Source organism: Phocoena sinus, chromosome 13 (assembly GCF_008692025.1).
Source record: "Phocoena sinus isolate mPhoSin1 chromosome 13, mPhoSin1.pri, whole genome shotgun sequence".
NCBI classification, from domain to species: Eukaryota; Metazoa; Chordata; class Mammalia; order Artiodactyla; family Phocoenidae; genus Phocoena; species Phocoena sinus.
Window position 1 is genome coordinate 25698729 of NC_045775.1, and position 26490 is coordinate 25725218.

The following is a 26490-nucleotide window of genomic DNA, read 5'->3' on the forward strand; positions in this document are numbered from 1 at the left end:
AAATATAGATCAATGGAACAGGATAGGAAGCCCAGAGATAAAGCCATGCACATATGGTCACCTTATTTTTGATAAAGGAGGCAAGAATATACAATGGAGAGAAGACAGCCTCTTCAATAAGTGGTGCTGGGAAAACTGGACAGCTACATGTAAAGAATGAAATTAGAACACTCCCTAACACCATACACAAAAATAAATTCAAAATGGATTAAAGACCTAAATGTAAGGCCAGACACTATAAAACTCTTAGAGGAAAACATAGGCAGAACACTCTATGACATAAATCACAGCAAGATCCTTTTTGACCCACCTCCTAGAGAAATGGAAATAAAAACAAAAATAAACAAATGGGACCTAATGAAACTTGAAAGCTTTTGTACAGCAAAGGAAGCCATAAACAAGATGAAGAGATGATGCTTAGAATGGGAGAAAATATTTGCAAATGAAGCAACTGATGAAGGATTAATCTCCAAAATTTACAAGAAGCTCATGCAGTTCAATATCAAAAAAACAAACAACCCAATCCAAATATGGGCAGAGGACCTAAATAGACCTCTCTTCAAAGAAGATATACAGATTGCCAACAAACACATGAAAGGATGCTCAACATCACTAATCATTAGAGAAATGCAAATCAAAACTAAAATGAGGTATCATCTCACACGAGTCGGAATGGCCATCATCAAAATATCTACAAACAATAAATGCTGGAGAGGGTGTGGAGCAAAGGGAACCCTCTTGCACTGTGGATAGGAATGTAAATTGATACAGCCACTATGGAGAACAGTATGGAGTTTCCTTAAAAAATTAAAAATAGAACTACCATACAACTGCAATCCTGCTACTGGGCATATCCCCTGATAAAACCGTAATTCAAAAAGAGTCATGTACCACAATGTTCATTGCAGCTCTATTTACAATAGCCAGGACATGGAAGCAACCTAAGTGTCCATGGACAGATGAATGCATAAAGGAGATGTAGCACATATATACAATGGAATATTACTCAGCCATAAAAGGAAGCAAAATTGAGTTATTTGTAGTGAGGTTGATGGACCTAGAGACTGTCATACAGAGTGAAGTAAGTCAGAAAGAGAAATCAGATACTGTATGCTAGCATATATATATGGAATCTAAAAAAAAAAAAAAAAGGTTCCGAAGAACCTAGGAGAGGAATAAAGACGCAGACATAGAGTATGAACCTGAGGACCCGGGGAGGGGGAAGGGGTAAGCTGGGACAAAGTGAGAGAGTGGCATGGACATATATACACTACCAAATGTAAAATGGTTAGCAAGTGGGAAGCAGCCACATAACACAGGGAGATCAGCTCAGTGGTTTGTGACCACCTAGAGGGGTGGGATAGGGAGGGTGGGAGGGAGACACAAGAAGGAGGAGATACGGGGATATATGTATATGTATAGCTGATTCACTTTGTTATAAAGCAGAAACTAATACACCATTGTAAAGCAATTATACTCCAATACAGATGTTAAAGAAAAAAACCTTTGGGCAGCATAAGGACTTAAAGACATACGTATATCTAAGAGAGAATGTTTTTAAGAGGAGTGTTAGTCTTTAATGGGTAGAGTTTCAGCCAGGGAGAATGAAAAAGTTCTGGAGATGGATGGTGATGGTGGTTGCATTAGAATGTGAATGCCACAAAACTGTAGACTTAAAAATGGTAAGTTTTGGGCTTCCCTGGTGGCGCAGTGGTTGAGAGTCCGCCTGCCGATGCAGGGGACGCGGGTTCGTGCCCCGGTCCGGGAAGATCCCACATGCCGTGGAGCGGCTGGGCCCGTGAGCCACGGCCGCTGGGCCTGCGCGTCCGGAGCCTGTGCTCCACGGCGGGAGAGGCCACAACAGTGAGAGGCCCGCGTACCGGAAAAAAAAAAAAAAAAAAAAAAAAATGGTAAGTTTTATGTTATATATACTACGAATATATTCTAGAAAATCCATGAGGGAAATGAAGGCAGTCAAGGCTGTTTTCACTAGTCCTTTGCCTCAGGTAATATGGTAGTCTGCCTTCAAGTTGGCTCCAATAATTGTCATCTCATAGTATGCACTCCTCTGTGTTGTCCCCTCCCACAGTGGATTGGGCTGACCTGGGTAACCCATAGGACACAGCAGTGGTGACCAGAAATGGTCTTCCAAGGCTAGGTCATAAAAGATACTGCAACTTCTAATTGGTTCTCCCTTGGATTTCTTGCTCTGGAGGAAGTGAGCTGCCATGTTATGAGGACATGCAAGCAGTCTATGGAGAGGTCCAGGCATGAGAAACTAAGGCCTCCAGCCAACAGCCAGCATTAACCTGCCAACCAAATGAGGAACCACCTTGGAAGCAGGTCTCCAGCAGTCCCAGTCATGACAGCCTAAGCCAGAACCACCCAGCTAAGCTGCTTCCAAATTCCTGACCCACCAAAACGTGAGATAATGTTTATAGTTGTTTTAAGCCACTAAGTTTTGGGGTAATCTTACACAGACATTGATAACTAATACAGAGAGCATGCAGACCCTTCATCAACTGCCTGAAACTATCATTGTCTTCAGTCATTTATGTATCTCTGTTTGTTCCTGGATTATATCACAGCTACTTAAAGATATTCCATGACCCCATTTACATACAGTTGCACTTACATTTACATGTTTTGAATACCCAACAAGTGACATAAAAATATTTCCCAAGATTGGAAGGGCATTGCTGAATTTCAGACAGTTAAGACTAGAAGAGCAATTCCTAACACAATACACCTTGTCAGATAACGTGAATGTTTTTCCTTTTAACATTGTTAGGTGAAATGCTTAAAAACCTGAAGGCAGGCCAGTGTTTTCAATCATTTTACCCCTTTAATATGTATGAACCCTCTTTCAATATATTTATATAAAAAAGAGGAGGCAAATAAATAAATAAAGATGCTAACTAACTAAATAGAGCAAGCCAGCTGAAGAACTTTGTGAGGGCTAACTTCTTTTCTCTTGGCTCCGTGCGTATACCTACCTAGAATTCTAACCTCTGCATCTGTGAGTCTCCAGTTTCTCAGCCCAAGCTTGATGAGCTGTGGGGCCCCCTTCAGTTGCTCCAGCAGCCTGTCCAAGCTGACTCGTTCATCACTGCACCAGGGCAGCATCAGCACATTTAGCTGTTCCAAGATGTGCAGCCTGTCAACTTGAAGAACCAGAGAGCAGTTCAGGAATTGGATCCATCTCAAAATTGATGTGGGAGAAGGAATGATTTTTATCTCTGCAGGCTGCTCAATGTGCAATAAGGATCTACTTGGGATTTTTGTTAATATTTTTACGGGAAGTGTTCAAGAATATAGAAACATACAGAACAGTATAATGAAATTATATGTACTAATAAGCCAGCTTTCAACAGACTCTGAATCATGGACAACCTTGCTTCATCGTCATCAAATTCCTGCCCTTCTATATTATTTTGAAGCAAATCTCAGACAGTTAAGTATCAGGTTTTTTAGTTCTAACATAATCACAGTAGCATTATCACACCTTAAAAATCTTATCACTGGGACTTCCCTTGGTGGCGCAGTGGTTAAGAATCCTGCTGGTGCAGGGGACGCAGGTTCAAGCCCTGGTCCGGGAAGATCCCACATGCCGCGGAGCAGCTGGGCCTGTGCTCCACAACTACTGAGCCTGTGCTCTAGAGCTCATGAGCCACAACTGCTGAGCCCACGTGCTACAACTACTGAAGCCTGTGCTCCGCAACAAGAAAAGCCACTGCAATGAGAAGCCCGCACACCACAACAAAGCACGGCCCCCGCTCGCTGCAGCTAGAGAAAGCCCATGCACAGCAACGAAGACCCAACACAGCCAAAAATAAATTAATTAAAAAAAAATCTTATCACTAACTTAAGCAGATTTGTCTTCAATATCACTTACTCTCAGACACTAGCTCACTAGAGGGAGACAAGCAGGTGGGAGTCTCAGGTGCAGTGAGTATGGGAAAACTGGTAACTCAAAAACCATGGGCCAGTATTCCTCAAGGGCAGTTTAAGGAAGGGCTAAATGACTTACTTAAGGTCCATCTAGTAAGGCATATGTGGATAAAAGACTATTTGAATACCTGATAATGATGACTATTTGAGTAATTGATTTTGGCTAAGTTGTCAGTTTATTTTGTTTTGGTTTTTTTTTTTTTGGCCACACAGTGCTGCATGTGGGATCTTAGTTCCCTGACCAGGAATTGAACCTGCACCGCCCCCTGCAGTGGAAGTGCAGAGTCTTAGCCACTGGACTACCAGGGAAGTCCCTAAATTGTCATTCTTACTTAGTTCACGAAGAGCTTCATTTCCATCCTTTTCCAGATGATTTTCAGATAAATCAAGAATGCTCAGTTTGACCAAGTTGTGAAGATTCTGAGCTGCAAAAAAAAATTTTTTAATCCAAAACAAGACTTTCAGGGAACTATAAATGCATTTAAAAAAATCCTTAGAAGAATTCTGAGTCCTTGTTTTCTTTGTTTATAGTATACAAACCATTATTTGACTTGATTAATTAATTTATTTCAAAAAGTATCTGGATAGGTTTAACCCCCAATTGCCACGACTATGACTAGTGCATGGATATTTCCTTGTTCTAAGTTCTGACTAAAAAAATTGAGTTCACAAAAAGCCTAAAGCATCCGGGAATATAGTTTTTATGTCACTTTAGTAAAGTCACTCCATTTCTCTAAGCCTCAGTGTCTTCATCTTTAGAATAAGGAAGGTGAACTAAATAAACTGTGAGGGTGCTTACGATTCTAAAATGCCCTATCATGAAGGAGAAACAAAGGAACAAAAACCAGATGAGATGAGATGTTCTTTGTGTACTCAGTTTAGATGATTTTGTTAATGTCATAGTGGTGATACTAATAATAAAAACTTAGAAATTAAAAAAAGACAGATGAGGGGCTTCCCTGGTGGCACAGTGGTTGAGAGTCCACCTGCTGATGCAGGGGACACGGGTTCGTGCCCCGGTCCGGGAAGATCCCACATGCCACAGAGCCTGCGCGTCCGGAGCCTGTGCTCCACAACGGGAGAGGCCACAACAGTGAGAGGCCCGTGTACTGCAAAAAAAAAAAAAAAAAAAGACGGATGAGAAAAATAGAAAACAAATAGCAAAATGACTGATGGAATCTAGTCCTATAAATAATTACATTAAATGTAAATGGATTAAACACTCCAGTTAAAGAGATTAATAAGACTAGATTTTTTTTTAAAGCAAGACCCAACTCCATCTACAAGACATGTATTTTAATGACAAAGACACGAATATACTGAGGTTAAAATTTGGAAAACTATATTACATGTAAACATTAATCATAAAATGCTATCACTCTAGCTGATCACTGCTTAATTCTTTTCATTTCAGATATTTATCATGGTTGTTTAATCTAGTTGAAGTTTTTCCTATCAAGAATAATGAGAAAAATCTCCTTTAAAAAATAGTCAATTTTTTAATGAATATATACTCTTGTTATAATGTTAGCTATTATTTATTTATTTATTTTGTGGTACGCGGGCCTCTCACTGTTGTGGCTTCTCCTGTTGCGGAGCACAGGCTCCGGACGTGCAGGCTCAGCGGCCATGGCTCATGGGTCCAGCTGCTCCGCGGCATGTGGGATCTTCCCGGACCCAGGCACGAACCCGTGTCCCCTGCATCGGCAGGCGGACTCTCAACCACTGCGCCACCAGGGAAGCCCACTATTATTAATTTTAAGCAATCATATGACCCTTTTTCTTAGAATAAAATATCTTCTGGGATTTGGTTTAAAATAAAAAACCTGCAGAACTCCTCTTAAAAAGGGTACAGCTGCTATTTTCAGTTCTAAGCCTTTCTCTCTGCAGAGCAAGTAGAGAAGTAAACTAGTATGGTCATCATTCTCATGCTTTCCGTTGTTTATCTGGCCTTTTCTAACCCTGGGTTTCTCTAGCTTTTGGTTTATGTTGGCATATAAATAGTTTCCTTAGGAAACTTTACAGACTCCTAGCAGTTGTGTATTCTGTTTTTAAAAGGCTAGACCATCTTTTTTACCAAAATCTAAATTAAAAAATAATCTGAATCGAACATATCTAGTTTATCCAGAAATATGCAAAGGTTTCTCCATACTTGGTATATGCACACTTTAAGAACTCAAAAGACTCAACTCATATTGATGCACATTAACTCCTTCTTAACAGGCAATAGGTAAGCTTTGGAAAGCCTGAAAACATTTAAGGAAATCCTTCTCTCTCTGCTTCTCAATCACTTCTTTATCCATTCATCCAAATTTTTATTAAGCAGTTACTATATAACAGAATATGTGCCAAGCTTCAAGCACCTATTTCTTATTTTCTTCCTCTTTACCTTTTCTTAAAATGACAACATCTTCAATTATCCTGAAATTTTCTCCTATTATTCATCCATAATAAATTTTCATTCCAGTCATGAAGAAGGTCATTAAAAACAAGTTAGATATTACCTAGAAGTCTTTATTATCTTTTCCAGTTTCCCTAAAAATTAAATTTCCATTTGAGAGACTTAGCATGCCTTAGTATGAAAATATCGCATGTTTTCTTACACTGTTTTCATAATGCAGGCAGCAGTTACCTAGGGTTTTCACAGCATTTCCTGACAGGCAGCAGGAGACTAATTGGATTTCTTTAAGGTCACAGGGTTCAGCTGACAGAGACTTGACTATGTAATCCATTCCCTCCCCTATATCAGACAAGTGGGTCAAACGAAGTAAACACATCTTTTTCAGATTTGTCAGACCTTCAGCTGCAAAAAAAAAAGGAAAGGAAATGTATTAAGACACCAAGTACATAAAGGCATCCTTGCCTTGTATAGACACAGCCAGTGTTAAAGCGTCTTAGCTGTTCTTATTATCAAACTTGTATTAGTAAATATATTAGAGAAAACAAAAATCTGACCTAGTTTTATAGCATCTTCCTCATTCATCTTAATATTATCCAGTATGAGCTTCATAAGGTTCTTCAAATTACCTAAGCTGTCAGTCAGACCACCTGCCAAAGAAAAGGGATTGGACTATGTTCAGCTGTCATTTACTATATTTCTATTACCAATCAAAAGATTTTAGTTGTCACTATGGGCAAGAAATGCTCATAAAATTGACACGAAAATATTTTTTTTTGGTGAGAGATGGAGATCTTCCTTAGCTAAAAACATGTTTTAAAAATATAATGGAATTACAATGGAAAACAATAACAGATAACTGGGAAATCTCCAAACAGTTGGATGTTAAACAACACACTTCTAAACAAGCATGATGGATCAAACAGGAAGTCTCAAGGAAAATTAGATAATATTTTGAAAAATACAGAAATTAAAATATATCAAAATCTCCAGTTAACAGTTACTTAAAGGGAGGTTTAGAGCATTGAATGCTTATATTAGAAATAAGGAAAGTTTTCAAACCAACAACCTAAGCTTACTACTTCAGAAACTGGAGAGAGAAGAGCAAAATAAACCCAATGCAAGACAAAGCAATAAAATAATAAAGATAAGGGCAGAAATCAATAACAAATCACAAACAGAAACAATAGGGGAAAATCAATGGAAATTAAAAGATATCTTTAAAAATATCAATAAACTTGATAAATTTCTAGCAAGACTGACAAAAAATGAGGAATAACAAATTACCAATATCAGAAATGAAAGAGAAGATATCATTACAGAAATCACAGATGTTAAAAGGATAGAGAATAATATGAACAAATCTACATGCATAAATTTGACAACATAGACAAAATTGCACAATTTCTTGAAAGGCACAAACTAGTAAAATTTACCCAACATTACATAAGTAATCTGAATAGTCGTGTATAACTAAGGAAATTGAATTTGTAGTTTAAAATTTTCCAAAAAGGAAAGCTGCAGGCACAGATAGTTTGTCTTGAAAATTCTACCAAACTTTCAAAGAAGAAATAACACCAATTCTACACAATCATTTCCAGGAAACAGAAATGCAGACAACACTTCCCAACTCATTTTATGACACTACCATTAACCAATCTGAAACCCAGACTAAGGGAATAAAACAAAAGAAAACTTCAAACCAATATCACTTATGAAATCCTCAACAAAATATTACCAAGGAGTCCAGCCATATATAAAAAGAATATTATACTACCACCAAGTGAGCTTCATACAGGGAATGCAGGACTGTTTTGATATTTGGAAATCAATCCATGTACTTCACTATATTAACAGTCTAAGGAAGAAAAACTACATGATCATATAAATTGATACAGCAAAAATTGTTGATACAATCCAATAACGATTCATGATAAAAATCCTCAGCAACCTAGGAATAGAAGGAAACTTCCCCAACCTGATAAAAGGCACCTTCAAAAAAACTACAGTTAGCATCACACTTCATGGTGAAAGTCTGAATGCTTACTCCCTAGGATCAGGAACAAGGGAGGATGTTCACTTTCACCTCTCCTTTTCAACACTATACTGCAAGTCATAATCAGTGCAGTAAGGCAAGAAAATGAAATAAAAGGAATACAGGGACTTCCCTGGTGGCGCAGTGGTTAAGAATCTGCCTGCCAATGCAGGGGACATGGGTTCGATCCCTGGTCTGGGAAGATCCCACATGCTGCAGAGCAACTAAACCTGTGCACCACAACTACTGAGCCTGCGCTCTAGAGCCCGCCTGCGCACCTAGAACCTGTGCTCCACAACAAGAGAAGCCATCGCAATGAGAAGTCTGCACACCACAACAAACAGTAGCCCCTGCTCACTGCAACTAGAGAAAGCCCGTGCGCAGCAACAAAGACCCAACGCAGCCAAAGGTAACTAAATAAATTTATTTTAAAAAATGAATAAATTAAAGGAATACAAAATTGGAAAGGAAGAAATGAAAATAATCTTTTTGGAAGGGACATGAAATAAGTTTATCAAACGTATAGAGTACAAGATCAACACACAAAAATCAACTGTATTTCTGTAGTAGCAATAAATAATTGGTAAACAAATTTTTTTAAATTACCATTTACAATAGCTCCAAAAGAATGAAACAGGTATAAATCTAAAAAACATATACACAATCAACATGATGAAAAGTACAAAATGGTGAAAAAAGAAATCAAGGAAAATCTAAACAAATGGAAAGAGAAACCATGGTCATAGATTCAACATAATAACAATGTCAATTCTCCCTAAATTGTTCTATAGATTTAATGTAATTCCAACCAAGATCCCAAGAAGAGTTTTTGACGATATAAACAATGTGATTCTTGGGAATTTCCTGGCAGTCCAATGGTTAGGACTCTGTGATTTCACTGCTAAGGACTCAGGTTCAATCCCTGGTTGGGGAACTAAGATCCCACAGGCCGTGCAATGCAGCCAAAAAAAAAAAAATGTGACTCTAAAATTTATATGGAAGGACAAAGGAACTAGAATATTTTAAAATTATATTGAAAAAGAGGAAGAAAGTTGGAGAAATAACACTACCCAATTTTATGACTTACTATAAAGTAAAAGTTACTAAGACAATGTAGTATTGGCAAGGGATAGACAAGGGTATTGACAAATGAAAGATCAATGGAAAATAGTATCCAGAAATACACCCATACAACTATAGCCAAAAAATTTGGGCAAAGATATAAAAGCTATTCAAACATGAAAGAATAGTCATTTCAATAAACAGAACAACTGGATATCCATAGGGAAGAAAAATGAACCTTGATCTAAACTTCACACCTTACACAAATGTTAACTCAAAATGGATCATAGATCTAAATGTAAAACATAAAACTTTAAAAGAAAATATAGGAAAAAAATCATCATGACCTGGGGTTATGCAAAGAATTCTTTCAAAAGAAGAATTAATTCAAAAGCATGATTTATAAAGAAAAAAAATGGACAGCAACAAAATGTAAAACTTTTGTTCTATGAAAGACACTGTTAAAGAATGAAAAGACTAGCTACAGATTGGGAGAAAATATTTTCAAATCACTTATCTCACAAAGGACTTGTATCGTGAATATATTTTTAAAAAAACATGTAAAACTCAACATTAAGAAAACAAATTGACCCAATTAAAAATGGGTAGGAACTTCCCTGGTGGCCCAGTGGGTAAGACTCCATGCTCCCAATGCAGGGGGCCCAGGTTCGATCCCTGGTCAGCGAACTAGATCCTGCATGCATGCCACAACTAAGAGTCCACAAGCCACAACTAAGAAGTCTGCATGCTGCAACTAAGAGCCTGCATGCCACAACTAAAGATCCCACATGCCACAACAAAGATCCCACATGCTGCAACTAAGACCTGGCACAGCCAAAATAAAAATATAAATAAATACTTTTTAAAAAATGGGTAAAAACTTGAAGAGACATTTCACTAAGTTGCAAACAAGCACATGAAGAATTTTCAACTTTTATTAGCCAACTCTGATGATATAACACCATACACAGAGTTCCAGTTGCTCCACATCCTCATCAGCACTTGGTATTGTCTGGTTTTTTTTTTCTTATTGTAAAATGACAAAAAGAGGAAAACAGAAATAATACTAAATGCTTAGCATTAAGTGAGAATGCAGAGCAACTAAAATTCTCATGTATTGCTACTGAAAATGTAAAATGTACAAAGTGGAAAATAGTTTGGAAGTTTCCTAAAAAGTTAAACAAGCACTTGTCATATGGCTCAGCAACGCTAATCCTACATATTTACCCAAGTGAATTGAAAACTTATTTTCACATTAAAAACTTTCATAAGAATGTTTATAGTAGTTCTATCTATAATTGCCCAAACTGGAAATAACCGACATGTCTTTCAGTAGTGACTAGATTCTAGCTATAAGAAAAAATAAGTGCTGATTGCAAACTCAAATGTCAAAGAGGGCCAGGGAGATGATGTTATTATAAGAAGTAGAACAGATGGGCTTTGTGCCCAACTGGAGATTATGTGTCTTTCCAAAGAGTGTAGGAGCAGATCATGAAGCTCTAGCCAGTTGTTACCAACTGCAGTTGTCAAATCTATAATTTTCAAGAGGAATGAGAAACCTGTATTTTCACATGATATTTCCCAATTTCAAAATGGTGGCAACTCCTTTAGGGAGAAGAGTCATAGCTAGGGGAGAGAGAACGGAAGGAGACTTTTCATCATAGATTGTTTTATAAATTGGACCATGTAAATATATTACTCAAAAATAAATTTAAAATATTAAGAACAAAATATTGGCAAACATTAAAAAGAAAAATTTTAATTATATGTAGGTCAAATTCAGCATGTAAGTGACTGGTTTGCAATATCAGCACAAACGAATGGCCATCAAGAGAAGATGGTAAGCCTCCTAACAGAAAGTAGTCTAATAAAGTCTGAATGACTATCCAGAATCTTACAGAAGGCCTTCCTGCATTGAGTGGGATGTTGCAAAGCTTATCTGTACAAAAGGTTCTAGATTCTTAAAATGATAGAAAATGTCCTCTACAGGGTGACAAGTGAGGCAGAGCCTAATGGGAAGCCACTTGTGGATGAAAATGAATATCAGATTACAGTCACATAGAACAAGGCTCCTGCCGGCCCATAGCTTCACAGAACTCAGCAGCCCCTGCTCTGGGCAACAGGACTGATCTACACAGGTGTGGCTGGACTACACAGGTAAGGGAGACACTCACCTTTAGTGTTATTGTGAATCTGGGGAAAACTCCCCTTTACCTAGAAAGATTGACCCCACATGTATGTGTCTGAAGTCTGGAATTTCTTCATGTTCGACGAAAACTGTTCCCAGAATCTTCCTTCAAAATGAATGATACTTGGGGTGGGGCTGGGGCTGGATGTGCTGCAATTTCCTAGATGAGAATCTAGTGACACGGTTAGCCACCAGCTTCTGCAGGTGATTAGTTTATGGTTGGATTTCCTCCCAGACTTCAAAGAAGGAGGGGTGCTATTTGGTGGGAAAGCAGTGAATGTTGGATTAAGACAGAGATGCTGACAAGAGGGAGGGTTCACAGAAGCTTAACCTACTGTATACAAACACAGACAAACATACAAACACACACTTTACCATATATATACTACATAGCTATTCAGTCAGACTACAGAGCTTCAGCTCTGGGAATCCTTCCTAGGGCCTCCCAGTCTGACAGCCTTCCCCCGACATGGAAGTCTCTCCCAAGCCCTTCCACTTCCCTTCCAAGTCCTGACACTAGTAGAAACTATTAGAAAATTTCAAGCAAAACAAATAATAGATATCTAATATTTCCACAGTAACTAGCCAGGTTTAATTATAGCTTAAACTGCTAATGTTTACAATACCTGGTAGCTGTTGAATCTCTAGGTTGTGAATACTTAAGGTGTGCAGGTTTGTCACAGATGTGATATGCCGCTCGTCTTCTAAGGTGAGGGGACTGGCTTCCACTATGATGGAGTGAATGTTCTTACAGGTGCTGAGGACCGAACTGAGGCTTCCAGCCACGCCGGCACACCTCTTAATGTACAACCTGAGGCTTGTAGCAGAGCTGAATATTTTCCCTAGGTATTTGATATCTTGCTTATTCAACTTGCAGAAATCCCGGAGTGTAACCTCCAATGTCTTGAATTCCTGCTTCCAGTTGAAGAACAAAGACACAGCCCTGCTGGGAATGTAGGTTCCTGAGGACTCTTGCATGTGGACCCTGCTTGCGTCTTCTGTGGTCTTATCCCGCGAAGCCATAGCTCCCCCGTACAGGTCTAGTTTAACAAAGTCCAGAGCACTTGCACAATTAGGCAAGTTTTCAAAGAAGTCAAATAAGTAATCAGGGATATTCTCTGAGTTGATATGTAGGCTTTTACCATGAAAGAAAGCTTCAAATTCTTCTCTCAGGTTTGATGTGGATATACTCTCACAGAATAAGTTGATGCCACACTCTGTAAAGGAGTTGATGTTTATGGCTTTCAGAGTTTCTTGCACAGTGGTGCTTTTCACATTTTGCATAGATTCCTGCCTCCAGAGAGGCCTCTTGGTGACTAAAAGCCCACCGAGGCTGCCATGTTGATACACTGATGCCAGGTGTTTCAGAACAGTCCGGGTGGCTTCGGCAGATGACCCACACGTATACAGGAGCAGGTTGCTGTACTTGGATGTAATGTCTGAAATGGAAACCATCTTCTGCAAGTGGCTGTTCCCCTTGGTCACCTCTGCTGGCTCTTCAGACGTCAATAAACTGCTGAGTCTGCGTCCTGCTGTGTACTCCTGGAATGATTTATGAAAGAACTTATACTTCGGCTTGAACCGTTGAGCTGTGTATTTACAGAGGAGTCCCGTTGTCAGCAGAACATCCTCGTTCACACTGGACAAGTCATCCGGTTCAAAATCAAACCTGTGGGAGAACACGCCCTCCAGAGCTAGGTCTCCACAGTGGTCCAGGCTCCGAGTGACCTCACTTGGAGCCACCCCTTTACGTTTGTGCTTGTTTTTATTTACTAGCAGATCGTAGAAAGCACAGAACAGTGTGGTTTGTGTGTTAGAGTGGAACTCACTTTCCCCCATCTGGATTGCACAAGTGATGACCACAAAGAGAGGGGTCTTCATCAGATTCCTCAAGCACCTGGATTTCTGAATTTGGAGCAACAAGCCTTCAGCGAGCTCCTTTATCAGCACTTCCCGGATGAGAGCCTGGGCACTGTCCTCGGTCATGTCCCCCACCTCGGCAATCAGCGCACCAAACTGCCTGATGTACCTCAGGCACTCCGTGGTGGTGGTGACGATGACCATATTCTTGAAGCGGTGGTTTTCCTTTATTAGGGCTTCGATTTCTGGGCAGTTCTGGGCCTTGAATTCATTGTAGCCATCAAGGAGAAAAAGAACCCTCTGCCGTAGCTTCAGTAGCATGGCCATGAAAGTCTGCTTCCTGATTGTGTCAGGTATATCCAAGAGTTGGTCACACAGGGTTTCGAAGAGTCCACCCTGGGCCCTGCTCAGACGGAGAAATAAAACTAATTTGAACTTGGTCAGAGCCTGGCACTCTCCAGAGGCCCAGAGCATGGCGATTCGCTGCAGCAGAGTGGACTTCCCTTTGCCCGGTTCCCCTTCGATGATGCAGGGGCTCTGAAGAGTGTCCAGCAGGCCACTCAGGGTCAGCTGCTCCAGACGGTGATGGTGTTGGTCCTTCCTCCATAGAACCGGTTCTGTGAAGGTGCTTTTCAAATTAAAAATAATGTCAATATCTTCACCCAGTGGATAGTAGTTCAGAAAAGATGGGGTATGGTATAAGTCCTTTAAATCCTGAGCCAAACCATCTAAGTCTTCTTCTGACATCCGATAAAAAAGACCTGTTAGAGAAGAGGTGAAATTGAAGAGGATCCAATTCTGTGTCTCCCCAGAACCTAGAGTTCAGGAGGAGGAAGGAGGAGTGAGGCTGAGAATCTTCCCTTGGTGACTTTCTTTTCCTTCCCCAGTTCTGAGCTGGCAGAAAGCGTTCCAAATATTTACTCCTGCCTTTCCCTGTTACCCTTTACCCTACTTGCCCTTTTGCCTTGTGTTTCTTCCTTTCCACCACCAAATTTTGTAGCAGCTGATTGGAAAGGAGAGGAGCCAGAGTTTGGGTTAAGGAAAGTGCATGAGAATAGTGGGGATATGGTTGAGAATGATGGTCAGGGGTAACTTTCAGCCAATCAAGCCTTAACCTTGATTAAAATCTGCCAGGAGGGCTTCCCTGGTGGCGCAGTGGTTGAGAGTCCGCCTGCCGATGCGGGGGACGCGGGTTCGTGCCCCGGTCTGGGAGGATCCCACATGCCGCGGAGCGGCTGGGCCCGTGAGCCATGGCCGCTGAGCCTGCGCGTCCGGAGCCTGTCCTCCGCAGCGGGAGAGGCCACAGCAGTGAGAGGCCCGCGTAACGCATAAAAAAAAAAAAAAAAAAAAATCTGCCAGGAAAGAATTGACTAATTTAAAGAAAGAAAAACTAATATTTCATGAAAAGCAGAATCATCCTTCTTTAGTCAGTCAGGCTCTCTTTACCATGGTGCTTGGATTACAGAGTAGGTAGTCTGGGGGCCACTTGTCCACAGATGGTCCTCATCAGACTAAGGAATGTTGACAACTACTACCGCACTACTGCATTGGCTTCTTAAGTGCCTTCACTGTCCAGTTTGATTCTGAGGTCAGCCTGTGCTAAATCATTTATTCCCTTACCCTGGAGTTACTTATTTGGCTTCACCATCAAGTGACCTAGTGGGAGTTTTTTGTTTTGTTTTGTTTTCCTGAGAGTGTCTGAGCTTTTCCTCAACATAACCAAAGCCCAATGCCCAGTGATATGAGAGCATTGGAGGGAGGAGAGCAGAGGCTCTGTCGTGGGGATTATGGATCTTCTTCATGATTTATTCTATTTGTAGAACAGCTAAAAGAAAACGAATACTTACTAAGTCCATGCAAGTCCTGAAACAGAGGATAGTTCCACTTTTCAAGGGATTTAAGGAAGAGGTTACAGGCTTCTGAACCCTTCTTCAAAATCATGTGAATGATCCCTCTTGCAGCATCCTGCTCGACCTTCTCACAGAAAATGATGTTTACTTCTGCGTAATTCAGAACATTCCATACAAATAGCTCATCCAAAATTTGCTTTATAACAGTCACTCCCATCCTTTGAATGAGAATTTGACTGTTCTCCTTTATGAAATCCACTGAGGGGATGGGGGAGAAATATACATATTTAATCATTTATACAAAATGTGCATATCAGCATTATGTTGCCAGGGCATTAGGTTCATGCTTTTTTTTTTTTCCCTTTGGACCTATCTTGAGTTATGGAGATGCCAAATGCTTGAATTCCAGGCCCTCAAGAAAAGCTCTGTAAAGACCCTCATTCCTAACCCCAGAGTCCTTGGTGAGCAAGATGTTTTTTCTTTGATAACAAAGTAAAGTGAGCAATCTTGTCCTTGATATAAAAGCATCCCCACTAAGGTAATAGGGGTAAGACGATGCGCTTTCAAGTAGGGAGACTGGAGTACGATCTGCCATTACCTTCTGTGTAACCTTGGCAAGTTGCTAAACCTCTTTGAGCTTATTTCAATGCTGTGCTGATAAATGTTGAACACACTGCCTCTCTGGGGGGTAAAGGCCTGAATTCATAACACGTACCAATCTGCATGTTATAAATATTCCCACTGAGGCCAAATTCAAGCTAACAATGTATGTCAGCTGGCTAACAAAAATCATAAAAATTCAACAGTGAGTTCTCACAAAACAGTAAGAACCAGCTGTAGTACACCACTGGTTCCTTGTCTGTACAATGGAGTTGAGAACAGTATTTTACTTATGAAGTTGTAATGAGAACTCATGCATAGTATTTCATACAAAGTAATAGCTCAATAAATGTTAGCTACTATTTTTAGCCATTTTTCTGCTGTCAACACTCAAAGGAGTAGCACATTTTATCTCCCATAGAATTTGGTATTTTCTGAAGAGTATCACTGCAAAATAGTCTTCTGTATTCAGTTTAAGCTCTCTCACCTCTCACAGTGAGGTTCCCTGAAGAAGCTGTCTCGTTTCTGTGTCTGCCTTGCCAAGATCTAACTCTCCCAGGCAGTCCATGCCAGCTCGGAGAAGTGCCTCCCTGGTATTGTACTCTCAGACACTGTCTGCACTACTTTTCCTCTTGGGCTAGGCTGCTCCTGGTTTTCAAATCTTTCTTGACTCATCCAAGTGGATATCTCCTCCCGAAGACCCTGAGGCATCTCTGGTCTGAATTACACCATCAGGCACTCAGACCCCCAGGATCGTACCCCAGGTCCCCATGCAGATCTCTACTGCTAACCTCAGCTGGAACGTTACCACATCCCTGTCTACATGGCCGGTCAGCGAGTCTCTCTCTCGCCCTCTGGGGTCTCATCTGTTTTCTTGGCTTCTACATCCTCCCTATGGAGACAACCTCTAAGTCTGATTCTAGCCACTTAGAAAGGCCTAGAGACCACCGCAAGATCACAGGACTAGCCTTTTGGAGGTGACATTTCTTCAGCTGTAAAATTAAGATATTGATACTTTATTTTTTTAAAAGGCTCATGAAAAAGACTGAATAAAGTCACATAAGGCACAGACATAAAAATATTTTAAAATTTGAAAAGTGTGCTGCTATGTAACTGTAGGATGTTCTTACTACTAGCCATGGTATCTCCCTGAGTGTGGACTACCATACTCCTCTCTTATCAAGTAGTTAAGTGAAAACCATGCTGCTTATTCATTCATCCAGTATTCATTCTTAGCAGAATATCTCTGTTTAGACTAGTGCTGTACAGTAGAATTTTCTGAGATGATAAACATGTTCTATATTTGCTCTGTCCAGTAGTGGAGCCATTAGTCACATGTGGCTACTGAGCACTTGAAATGTGGCTAGCGTGACTGTGCGACTGAATTTTACATTTTATTTAGTCTTTGTTTATTTAAATTTACATTAAATAGACACATATAGCTACTTACTAGTAACTACATTGGATACCATAGTCTACACCCAGTCATCAAAGCGCAAAGAGTTACATTTTGGTCGCCACTTAGATCTACTACGTGTTTCTTCACAATGATCTTAACAGATCTCTCTGCTGTCTGACCAGGAGGGTAAGCCCGAGTAGGTGATGGCAAGAGACCAATATTTTTTCCTTTTCAACCATAAAAACCAGAGAGTTTAATGAAAAGCAAGCTTGTATAAAAGAACATTCATGTTCAATAGGCAAAAAATTAGACATATCATTGAAGAAATTAGGGGCAACAAATTGCACTAAGGGGAAAAATGCTTTCAGGTAATATAGGAAATATAAATGTACTTTTGATTCTTGAATAGAATCTTAATGTATTACAATATTCTCAGCATATAAGAAAATTCCAACAGGAGATAATTTCTAGTGGAACAGAGCTGAACTTTCTTTCTTCCGAAGGGACTCAGATTTGAATTGCTGACTTGATAAAAAGATAGATCATGTAATATTCTTCCTGAGTGCATCTTCAGGACTGACAAAGAGATCAGAAAGAATAGCATCTTTATTCAATTACTGTTACAAATAGGGGATGTGTTCTGGAAACACCCACAGAAATAAAAACACAATTAACATAATGAGATGTCATTTTGCACCTACCAATTATTTATATTTTATTTGTGTTATCATTTTTCAAATAAATATTGTTTATTGTCTATTTTACCCTTATTCCACCTTCTCCCTGTACCCTCCATTCCTGAATTACACTCGCAAATATACACCATATTGTAAGCACTGTGAGAACAAAAAGCATGCTTTGTTTTGATATTATACCCCCAGGGCCTAGAACTGTGGTTAATTAATTAACATTTGTTGAATAAATGAATTTGGTACAGATTAAAATGAAAAACCTCACCATGATGAAAAAGTTGTGAGAACGCATTTACCATTAGAACTATTGGATAGTGCTGCAGTGAACATTGGGGTGATATATGCATACATATAACTGATTTACCTTGCCGTACAGCAGAAACCAACACGACATTGCAAATCAGTTACACTCCAATAAAATTTTTTAAAAAATAAAGTGTTTGGAATAGTAAAAAACAAAAACAAACAAACAAAAAACCTATTGGATAGTTTGGGCTTATATTCTTAGTCATCTAGGATCACATTCTTGCAAGAGTTAAACATGCAGCCCAGACCTTGAACATGGTACCTTTTATTTAATGTTCCTTAAGCAAATCAATATCCCCCAAATTTGTATATTATTTCAGATTTTCCTGAGGTTTTAGGACAATGTATGTGTTTTATCTCACACAAGTCCCAAATTATTTAGAACTGAGTACTAATAGCAAAACCTTTCAAAGTGTGTGGCAATGTACCAGGAAACAGGAAATTCCCAGAAGCCATCTTTCAAACCCAGGATCTAGCCTCCCATGATGTCAGGGGACCAATATTTTAAAACAGTCACTCTCTGTGAAAGTCCTAGCTTATCTGTGGTTCTGCCATTTAACACGGGCCACCACGTTTATAACTGAATTCTCAGAACCACAGAAAAATATTTGATGGGCATTCCATATATCAATATAACTGATCAGAGAAAGGCATGAATTGATTTTCTGCTCAATATCACCCGTATTTGGAAACACGCTCTACAATCATGCAGATTTGATTTCTAGTATACTTACTTGTTCTGAATAAAAGCTTTCCAGCTTTCTATATCTCAATAGACAATATTAGTTCCAAATGGAGAAGTCAAAGATGACTCCAATACTGTCCTCTTCTTTCTGTAAAACGGCTACTCATTCTGTAAAACTAACAAAACAGAAACAATCAAGACAGCAACCATTGTCACTTTTGTATTTTTTTCCCCACACCAAAAAGGATGCACTATACATAATGTTTGACATGTTTTTTTTTCATTTAGTATATTTTTGAGACATTTCTATATCAGTTAAGTTAGTTAACTGACATTTCTATATCAGTTAAGTTAGTTAAAACTGCCTCATTTTAAAAATCAATTTCATTGACGTAAAATTTACATGCAATAAAATACAAGGAGCTTTGACAAATGTACACACCCAAGTCAGTAATACCCCAGTCAAGATTTAGAATATTCCCATCACTGCAGAAAGTTCCCTTGTGCCCCTTTATAATTCATTCCTCCTAGCTTCCATCAAAGCAACCACTGATCGGATTTATTTAACTATAAATTACTTTTGCCTGTTCTAGAAATTCATGTAAATGGACAAATGTAGGGGGTACTCTTGTGTCTGGCTCCTTTCACTTAGTATCATGCTGTTGAGATTCTCCTTGCTGTTTGCAGGAATTGGTAGTTCAGTCGTTTTTAATGGCTAAGCAGTATTCCATTGTAGGAACAGATCAATTTACCTATTAATTCTGTTGATGGACATTTGGTTTGTGTCCAGTTTTTGGCTATCATGAATGAAGCTTCTATCAACATTCCTTTGTGGACATACGTTTTCATTTCTATTGGGTGAGAATCTAGAAGTGGAATTTCTAGGTCATATGGTGAGTGTATGTTAATTTTATTGACGGTGCCAAACTTTTTTAAAGTGGTCATACCATTTTACATGCTTACCAGCAGATAAAATCAACAGTTCCAGTGGTTCCAAATCCTCAGCAGCACTTGGCATTATCCGTCTTTTTAATTTTAGCCATTCTAATGAATGGGTAGTGCTATCTCATTTTTTAATATTAATTTTCATTTCTTGATGACTAATGATGTTGAGCATCTTTTCATGTACTTTATTGTTTATTCATAAACTTTTTGTGAAGTATCTGTACAAATCTTTTGCCCATTTTACAAATTGGGTTGTCTTTTTATTATTGACTTTCAAGAGTTCTTCATAGATTCTGAATACAACTTTTTTGTCAAATACATGTATTATAAATATTTTTTACTCATCTGTGGTTGTTTTGATTGTGCCTAGGATTTAATTTACAGAGATAACTGAGTGACAAAATGAAGACGTCAATGCCAATGAAAAATGTTTTATTACTTATGATTCGCAAGAGAAGGAGGGCCTGCCGTGCCACACAGGACCACATGGGGCCTCATGGGGAAGTACCAGAGTTGATTAGGAGGCAGAAGGAGCTAAGGAGAAAGCTTAGCCCAGAGCCTCTATAACAGTTTTCACAGGAAGAAACAGGTGATGCAGGGTAGGCAAGTTCAGCAAGTTTAGGACTGGATAGTTTGAATAATTTCAGTAGACTCTGGACTATAAGGGTGGCCTGGGAGTGACTTAGGGCAGGGGAAATATTGGCTTGATGTGTGAGAGTTTGATAATGTTGGTGGTTGAAGTAGTAAACTGCCTCATAGAAACAGAAAGTAGAATGGTAGTTGCCAGGGGCTGTGGGGAGGGAAAAATGGGGAATTGTTGCTTAACAGATACAGTTTCAATTTTGCAATACACAAAAGTTCTGGAGATTGTACAACTGTGTGAATATACATAACTGCTACTGAACTGTACACTTAAAAATGATTAAGATGGGGGAGTTTCCTGGTGGTCCAGTGGTTAAGACTCCACGCTTCCACAGCAGAGGGCACGGGTTTAGGGAATTAAGATCCTGCAAGCCGTGTGGCAGAGCCAAAAAAATAAACAAATAAGTAAAATAAAATCCAATGTCTAATTTTTAAAAAATGGTTAAGATGGTAAATTTCATGTTACATGTGTTTTACCACATTAAATTAATTGTCACTTTCTGAGTTTCCTTTTTTGCCATTACTATCATTAATCTTGTTGTGTGACTATTATTGAAAATTAGTTTATATGAAGGAGGGAGGTGTACAAAATGATTTGTTTAAATGTCAAATATGCTAGGTACACCCAGCTGAGATACAAATAGTCATGCTCTTAGGGCCAAACTTTTCATCACTGGACAAATAAATGAGATTAAAATGGAACTTAGATGGCTAATGGATGGGGCACCAAAGAACTGGGCCCCATTGTCTTTGTGTGAGGAGCCAGAGGATCTGAGGCTTTCAGAGATGAGAGAAGCAAGAAAAGCTGTCAAAGGAAGAAAGAGTTTCTTTGAGGGCAGTTTTTCAAACTAGTGAACTCATTAGCAGGTCATGATATCAATTGAAGTGTGTTACAATTAGAATAATTTAAAAAATGAAATAGAATTAAAATATCAGAATGTACTGTATTTTTTCAGGAAAGCTTCATTTCAGTTACTTGTATATCCTGGCACTGGGTAGTGATGTCTTACTTCTTATTGTGTGTTGAAGTCAGTAAAAGTTTGAAGTTCAGTGTTGTAGGGGGAATCCCATGGAGGGATTTAATTCTGCCTGTAAGAGGTGACTTTTGAATTGTTCTTAAAGGAAACCAAAGTTCACCAGGCAGTAAAGGGGAAAGGCTATTTCTTGGCAGAGGAAGCAGCATAGGAAAGGAGCCATGGGGGAAAGAGCCTGAAAACACGGATTGAGACAACTCGTGAGTGTGAGCAAGGGCCTATTTTCACTCCAGGACTGAGTTCAAATTCCAGCTCTAGCCCTGACAGCCTGGGAGTCCTCAGTCAAGGGATAGTGACCGGCACACAGAAAGGATAGCAGCTACTACAGTTTCTTCCCTCCCTTCCTAGACACCTCCCAGAAAAAAGGGTGGGTCTGGGAGGAATCAGTCCTCCACTGACTAGGTTAGAGTTTAAGTGAGAACAGAAAAAAGAGGAAGAAGATAGAGGAAGGGGCCACGAAGCTTTTTATATTCACATGTAAAGAGAATAAACTAGTCCCAGAGTTAGCCATCCAGTCACTTCGCCCACTAAAATGATTAAAACTTTACGTGGACCATCAGGCAGCAATCTCAGCTGATTCTGAAGATGCTAAAAATTCATATTCAGTTTGGATACTGAATAGTCTTCCTACCCACAGAGAAGTCTGTGACTAGATCAGGAAACCTACTCAGAGATAGTCAACTAGTTATTTGTTGCTCTCAAGAAGAAAATCTGCCTGTAGTCTGAAGCTCGGGTCACCTATTGTTACCCACTGGCAGAAAGAATAAGGCTCTGACCAGTTTGCTCCCCTGGACCCTGGCTATTGCTCTGAACACCCCCCAGGTCCCACCCTTAAGCAAGATGTCCAGAGAATAACTGAATTACATGGAAGAAGTCCTTTTCCTATATTTGTGCTTTGGGAAATAATATTTAGAACTAATTCTAAAAATGGATATTTTCTTCAAAATGGTTACATGACCTCCTTAGAGAACGGAATTTACTCAGGACCCATAAACCCATGTCTATGGAGCCATTCCTACAACTTATGGATGAAATGAGAGAAAAGTTATATATAATGGGAGCAGAGAGGCAGCACACAGAAGTGGAAAATGTGTGTGAGCTTTGGCATTGCAGTCCTGAATTCAAATCCTCACTGTGCAGCTTATTAGATGGGTACCTTTACCTATCTGAGTCTTGATTTCTTTATCTGAAACACTGACATGGATAATATCCACCTCCTAGGACTGTTATGAAGATTAAACAGGAGAGCAGTTGGGACAGCGATGGTCAGTGGGCGTTATCTGTCTCCCTTTCTAGTAAAAAGGCTCTAGTCTAGAATGCTCTTAGATCTCCAATAGACTCCAGCAATCTCACATATTATTGTTACTGTTAATGTTATTGGCTGAATTGTGTTCCCCCCGAAGTCCATATATTGAAGTCCTAACCCCCAATAGCTCAGAATGTGACTGTACCTAAAGATGGGGGGCTTTAAAGATGTAATTAAGTTAAATGAGGCCTTTAGGATGGGCCCTAATCCAATCTGCTTGGTGTCCTTATAAGAAGAGTAGATTTGGACACACGGAGAGAGACCCCAGAGATGCACACCCTGAGGAGAGATCATGGGAGGACACAGTGGGCAGGCGGCCGTCTTCAAGCTAAGGAGAGAGGCCTCAGGAGAAGCTAAACCTGCCAACACTCTGACCTTGGACTTCTGGCCTCCAGAACTATGAGGAAATAACTTTCTGTTGTTTAAGCCAACCGGTCTGTGGTATTTTGTTATGGCAGCCCGAGCAGACTAACACAATTAGTATTATAGAAGGGCGCTGAACTGTTAAAGGGAACAGTGACAGGAGACGAGGTTCTATCCTAATTCTGTAGACAATTAGCTGCGTGACCTACAGCAAGTCACTTGACTTCTCTCTACATTTTCCACCTCTCTCCTCCAGGGTTGTAAGGATTAACTGAGATAAAGTCTGTAAAGACCCTATCAATAATAGGTATCCTGTAAGCAGCGGTTCCCTTCACTGCTCTGTCCAGATATCAGGTTTCTTGTAATTCAGGGGAGTGCATGGACTGAGCAGCGCCCCAGGGCTCTTCAGCTCTGACCTCCTGCAACTCTAATAGCAGTCTCACTAACAACAGTAGGTTTCATTTCTGTAAAGCCAAAAAGTATTTTCAAAGTCCTTTCCCTCACAGTAAACACAAATGCATCCCTCTGACTTAACATGCATTTAAACATCAATTCTGAAGAACCCCATGAAACTCCAGCAGACCAGACTCACCACCCCTAAAAGTCTCCCTGCAGGCAAGTCCAGCCAGCCAAGCAAAACTGCATTCTTCAGTGTTAAGGCTTTCATACCCACCAGACACAAACTTTAAATGAATGTAAATCCAAATTTCAACATTAGGTTCCAAAACCCACTTAAAACCCCATTCTCTCTCCCCACTGTACCTGGATGAACAATCCAGTTGCCCTCTTCTTGGTGGATCAAAAGACACTTTTAAAATAAAGTTTCTTTTCATTTGCTTTTTGTTTCACAGCAAAGCCTGGTGTTCCTGTAGATCTGAAGTCTCATTCTGTGGCCGGGGACTGTAAGAAAATGGCAAACATTGCCAAGTTCTTCTTTTCTTTTTTTTTTTTTCAAAGCATAGTAAGAATGGTTTGGACACAGTTCAAACTGTTCAAAAGGGATCAAAAAGGGAAGATGAGTGTAAGTTCAAGTAGCTGGGGAAAGAAGTGAAACGAGCTTAAAGATGCAAAAGCTGGAAATTCACAACAAGAAAGGAATTACTCATTTGTTCCCTGTTTATTCACAACATATGAATCCTACTGCCGTTAGTTTGTTATTCTATAGCTTAAAATGAAAACAAAGTGTTTTGAACACTTAGTGTGCGTTAATTTTTGTCATTAACTGAGAGAGAAAGAGAAAGAAATGAAATAAACTGGTTTGGTTAGTTAAAGTTTATTGCAAAGCAGCCAAAGTCATGCTTATCATCTGTACCTCGGGTCCCAGGAGACTTCTAGCAAATGCATACTCTTAGTCACCAGGGTCCTCGGCAAGGTGAGCACAGAACAAATGGACCACCACTATCAGCCCACCCAACTGATAGTGCTCAGGGCATCCTCCAACTATGAAGAGCCACAGGCTCCCACATGCACACACACATTCAGAGCTTGTGGTCACAAACTCCAGGAAGCCAGTTCACACTCGGCTCCCAGAATGGAGAAATCTCCCAGGACTTCTCTTGAGAATGACATTCTTGCATACATTTCCCCCATCTTTGCACAATCACGAAATTTTTATGTTACAAAACTTCTTATTTCAAAAAGAGCATTCCGACATTAACTTACCTGACATAGAGGGATACCTAAGTTTTACCCTAAATAAATTTCTACATTCTGGGTTTTCTATGGGAGTAACAACAGTGTTTCCCAACTTGTGAGGTGGGCGTCTCTGAAGTGAGATCAAGGGCTGTGCCATCAGCTGGATTTCTGAAATTTTAGTGAAACCTATATGTAAATGTGTGTTCACAGAGAAAAAACTGTAAAGATAGGCACCAACAATATAAATACTACTTATCTTTGGGGAGTAATTTCAAATTTTTTCTTTTGTTTATCCATATATTCTGATTTTCTATAACGAACACCTATTACTTTTGTAGTAACAAATGATGTAAAACAGGATAGAAAGGGGAAGTGTAGAAATGTGGTTGTAGTTTCCACCCAAATATATCAACTCTTAATCCCTGGAACCTGTAAATGTATCTTTATAGATATGATTAAACTAAGGGTCTTGAGATGGGGAGATAATCCTGGATTATCTGGGTAAGCACTAAATGCAGTCAAAAGTGTCCACATAAAAGAGAGGCAGAAGGAGATTTGAAAGAGATAGAAAAGGAGAAGACAATGTGACTATGGAGGCAGAGACTGGAGTGGCTGTGAGTCAAGGAACAGGGGCAGCCACCTGAAGCTAGAAGAGACAAAGGATGGATTCTCCTCTTGAGCCTCCAGAGGGAGCATGGTCCTGCTTACAACTTGATTTCAGCCCAGGGATGCTGATTTTGGACATCTGGCCTCCAGAGTGTGAGAGAATAAATTTCTGTTGTTTTAAGCCATCCAGTGTATGGTATTTTGTTACAGCAGCCGCAGGAGACTAATGCTGTAGAATATCATGGTAAAAGGAGCAAAATTATATCCACATTCATTCATGCACATCCTCCATGTGGCCCCATCACTTTCCTTTGCAAATGGATTTGCAGTCAGTTGTTTTCAATGAATTTAGAATGAATAACGTACTAGAAATCTTGGCATCTTGAAGAAGTTCCAAGAGCTATGTCCCTTGCCTTTTGCTTTTCCTCCTAGTCTCTTCCCACCCTTTACTCTCCTGGGAGTGTGGCAAAGTGGAAATGCCCAGGGCTCTGGAGCCAAAAGACCTGAGTTCAAGTGTGGGTTTCAAGTGTGGGTTTCATCTTGTTTCTAAAACAAGTCACTTAAGCTTCTTAGCAGTAAAGTGGTGGCTTAAGCCTATTAGCAGTAAAACAATCCCCAGCTTGTTCCAGGATTGTTTGAACATCATCTGAGCTACTGTATCTGAAAGTACCACATGAGTGCTATTTGGTGACTTTAAACATTTATAGATACTCATGCTTTTCACTCTCAATTTAATGGGGAAGGAGGGGAAAAGTCACAATACTTTTCTCCCTGGGGGCCTGTAACTCCTAACTCTAATAATTGTTCTAGAATTTTGCTAGTCTTCTGCCCAAAAAGTCAGTGGCAGGGGAAGCTATTGGGCCAATTCATTTTTGGCAACTTCCTAGTATGCCTTAATAAAGGAGGGCCAAACCTTCTTGAGTAACTAACTCC

The 26490-nt window shown here is 39.7% G+C and overlaps 1 protein-coding gene and 1 long non-coding RNA gene across 5 annotated transcripts in view; one reads left to right on the forward strand and one right to left on the reverse strand.

Annotated features, from left to right (window-relative positions):
- The window catches only part of NLRC4 (NLR family CARD domain containing 4), a 39220-nt gene extending 15006 nt beyond the window's left edge, over positions 1-24214 (reverse strand). Inside the window, exons 1-8 of one of the 4 annotated variants that reach the window (XM_032652535.1) lie at positions 24079-24214; positions 19076-19202; positions 15342-15602; positions 12261-14255; positions 6907-6999; positions 6584-6754; positions 4284-4376; positions 2997-3164 (exon numbers count right to left, since the gene is read on the reverse strand). In XM_032652535.1, the coding sequence (XP_032508426.1) occupies positions 2997-3164; positions 4284-4376; positions 6584-6754; positions 6907-6999; positions 12261-14255; positions 15342-15602; position 19076 (2782 nt within the window). In that variant the 5' untranslated portion in view covers positions 19077-19202; positions 24079-24214. Of the gene's footprint in view, positions 1-2996; positions 3165-4283; positions 4377-6554; positions 6755-6906; positions 7000-12260; positions 14256-15341; positions 15603-19075; positions 19203-24078 lie in introns of those variants that run through there. The other 3 variants (XR_004352746.1, XM_032652536.1, XM_032652537.1) reach the window with 3 other exon arrangements.
- On the forward strand, positions 1908-12643 carry LOC116764189. The gene is made up of 3 exons (XR_004352747.1): positions 1908-2423; positions 11436-11603; positions 12512-12643. It is a non-coding gene; the product is annotated as an uncharacterized LOC116764189 (long non-coding RNA).
- Positions 24215-26490: the final 2276 nt, after the last annotated feature.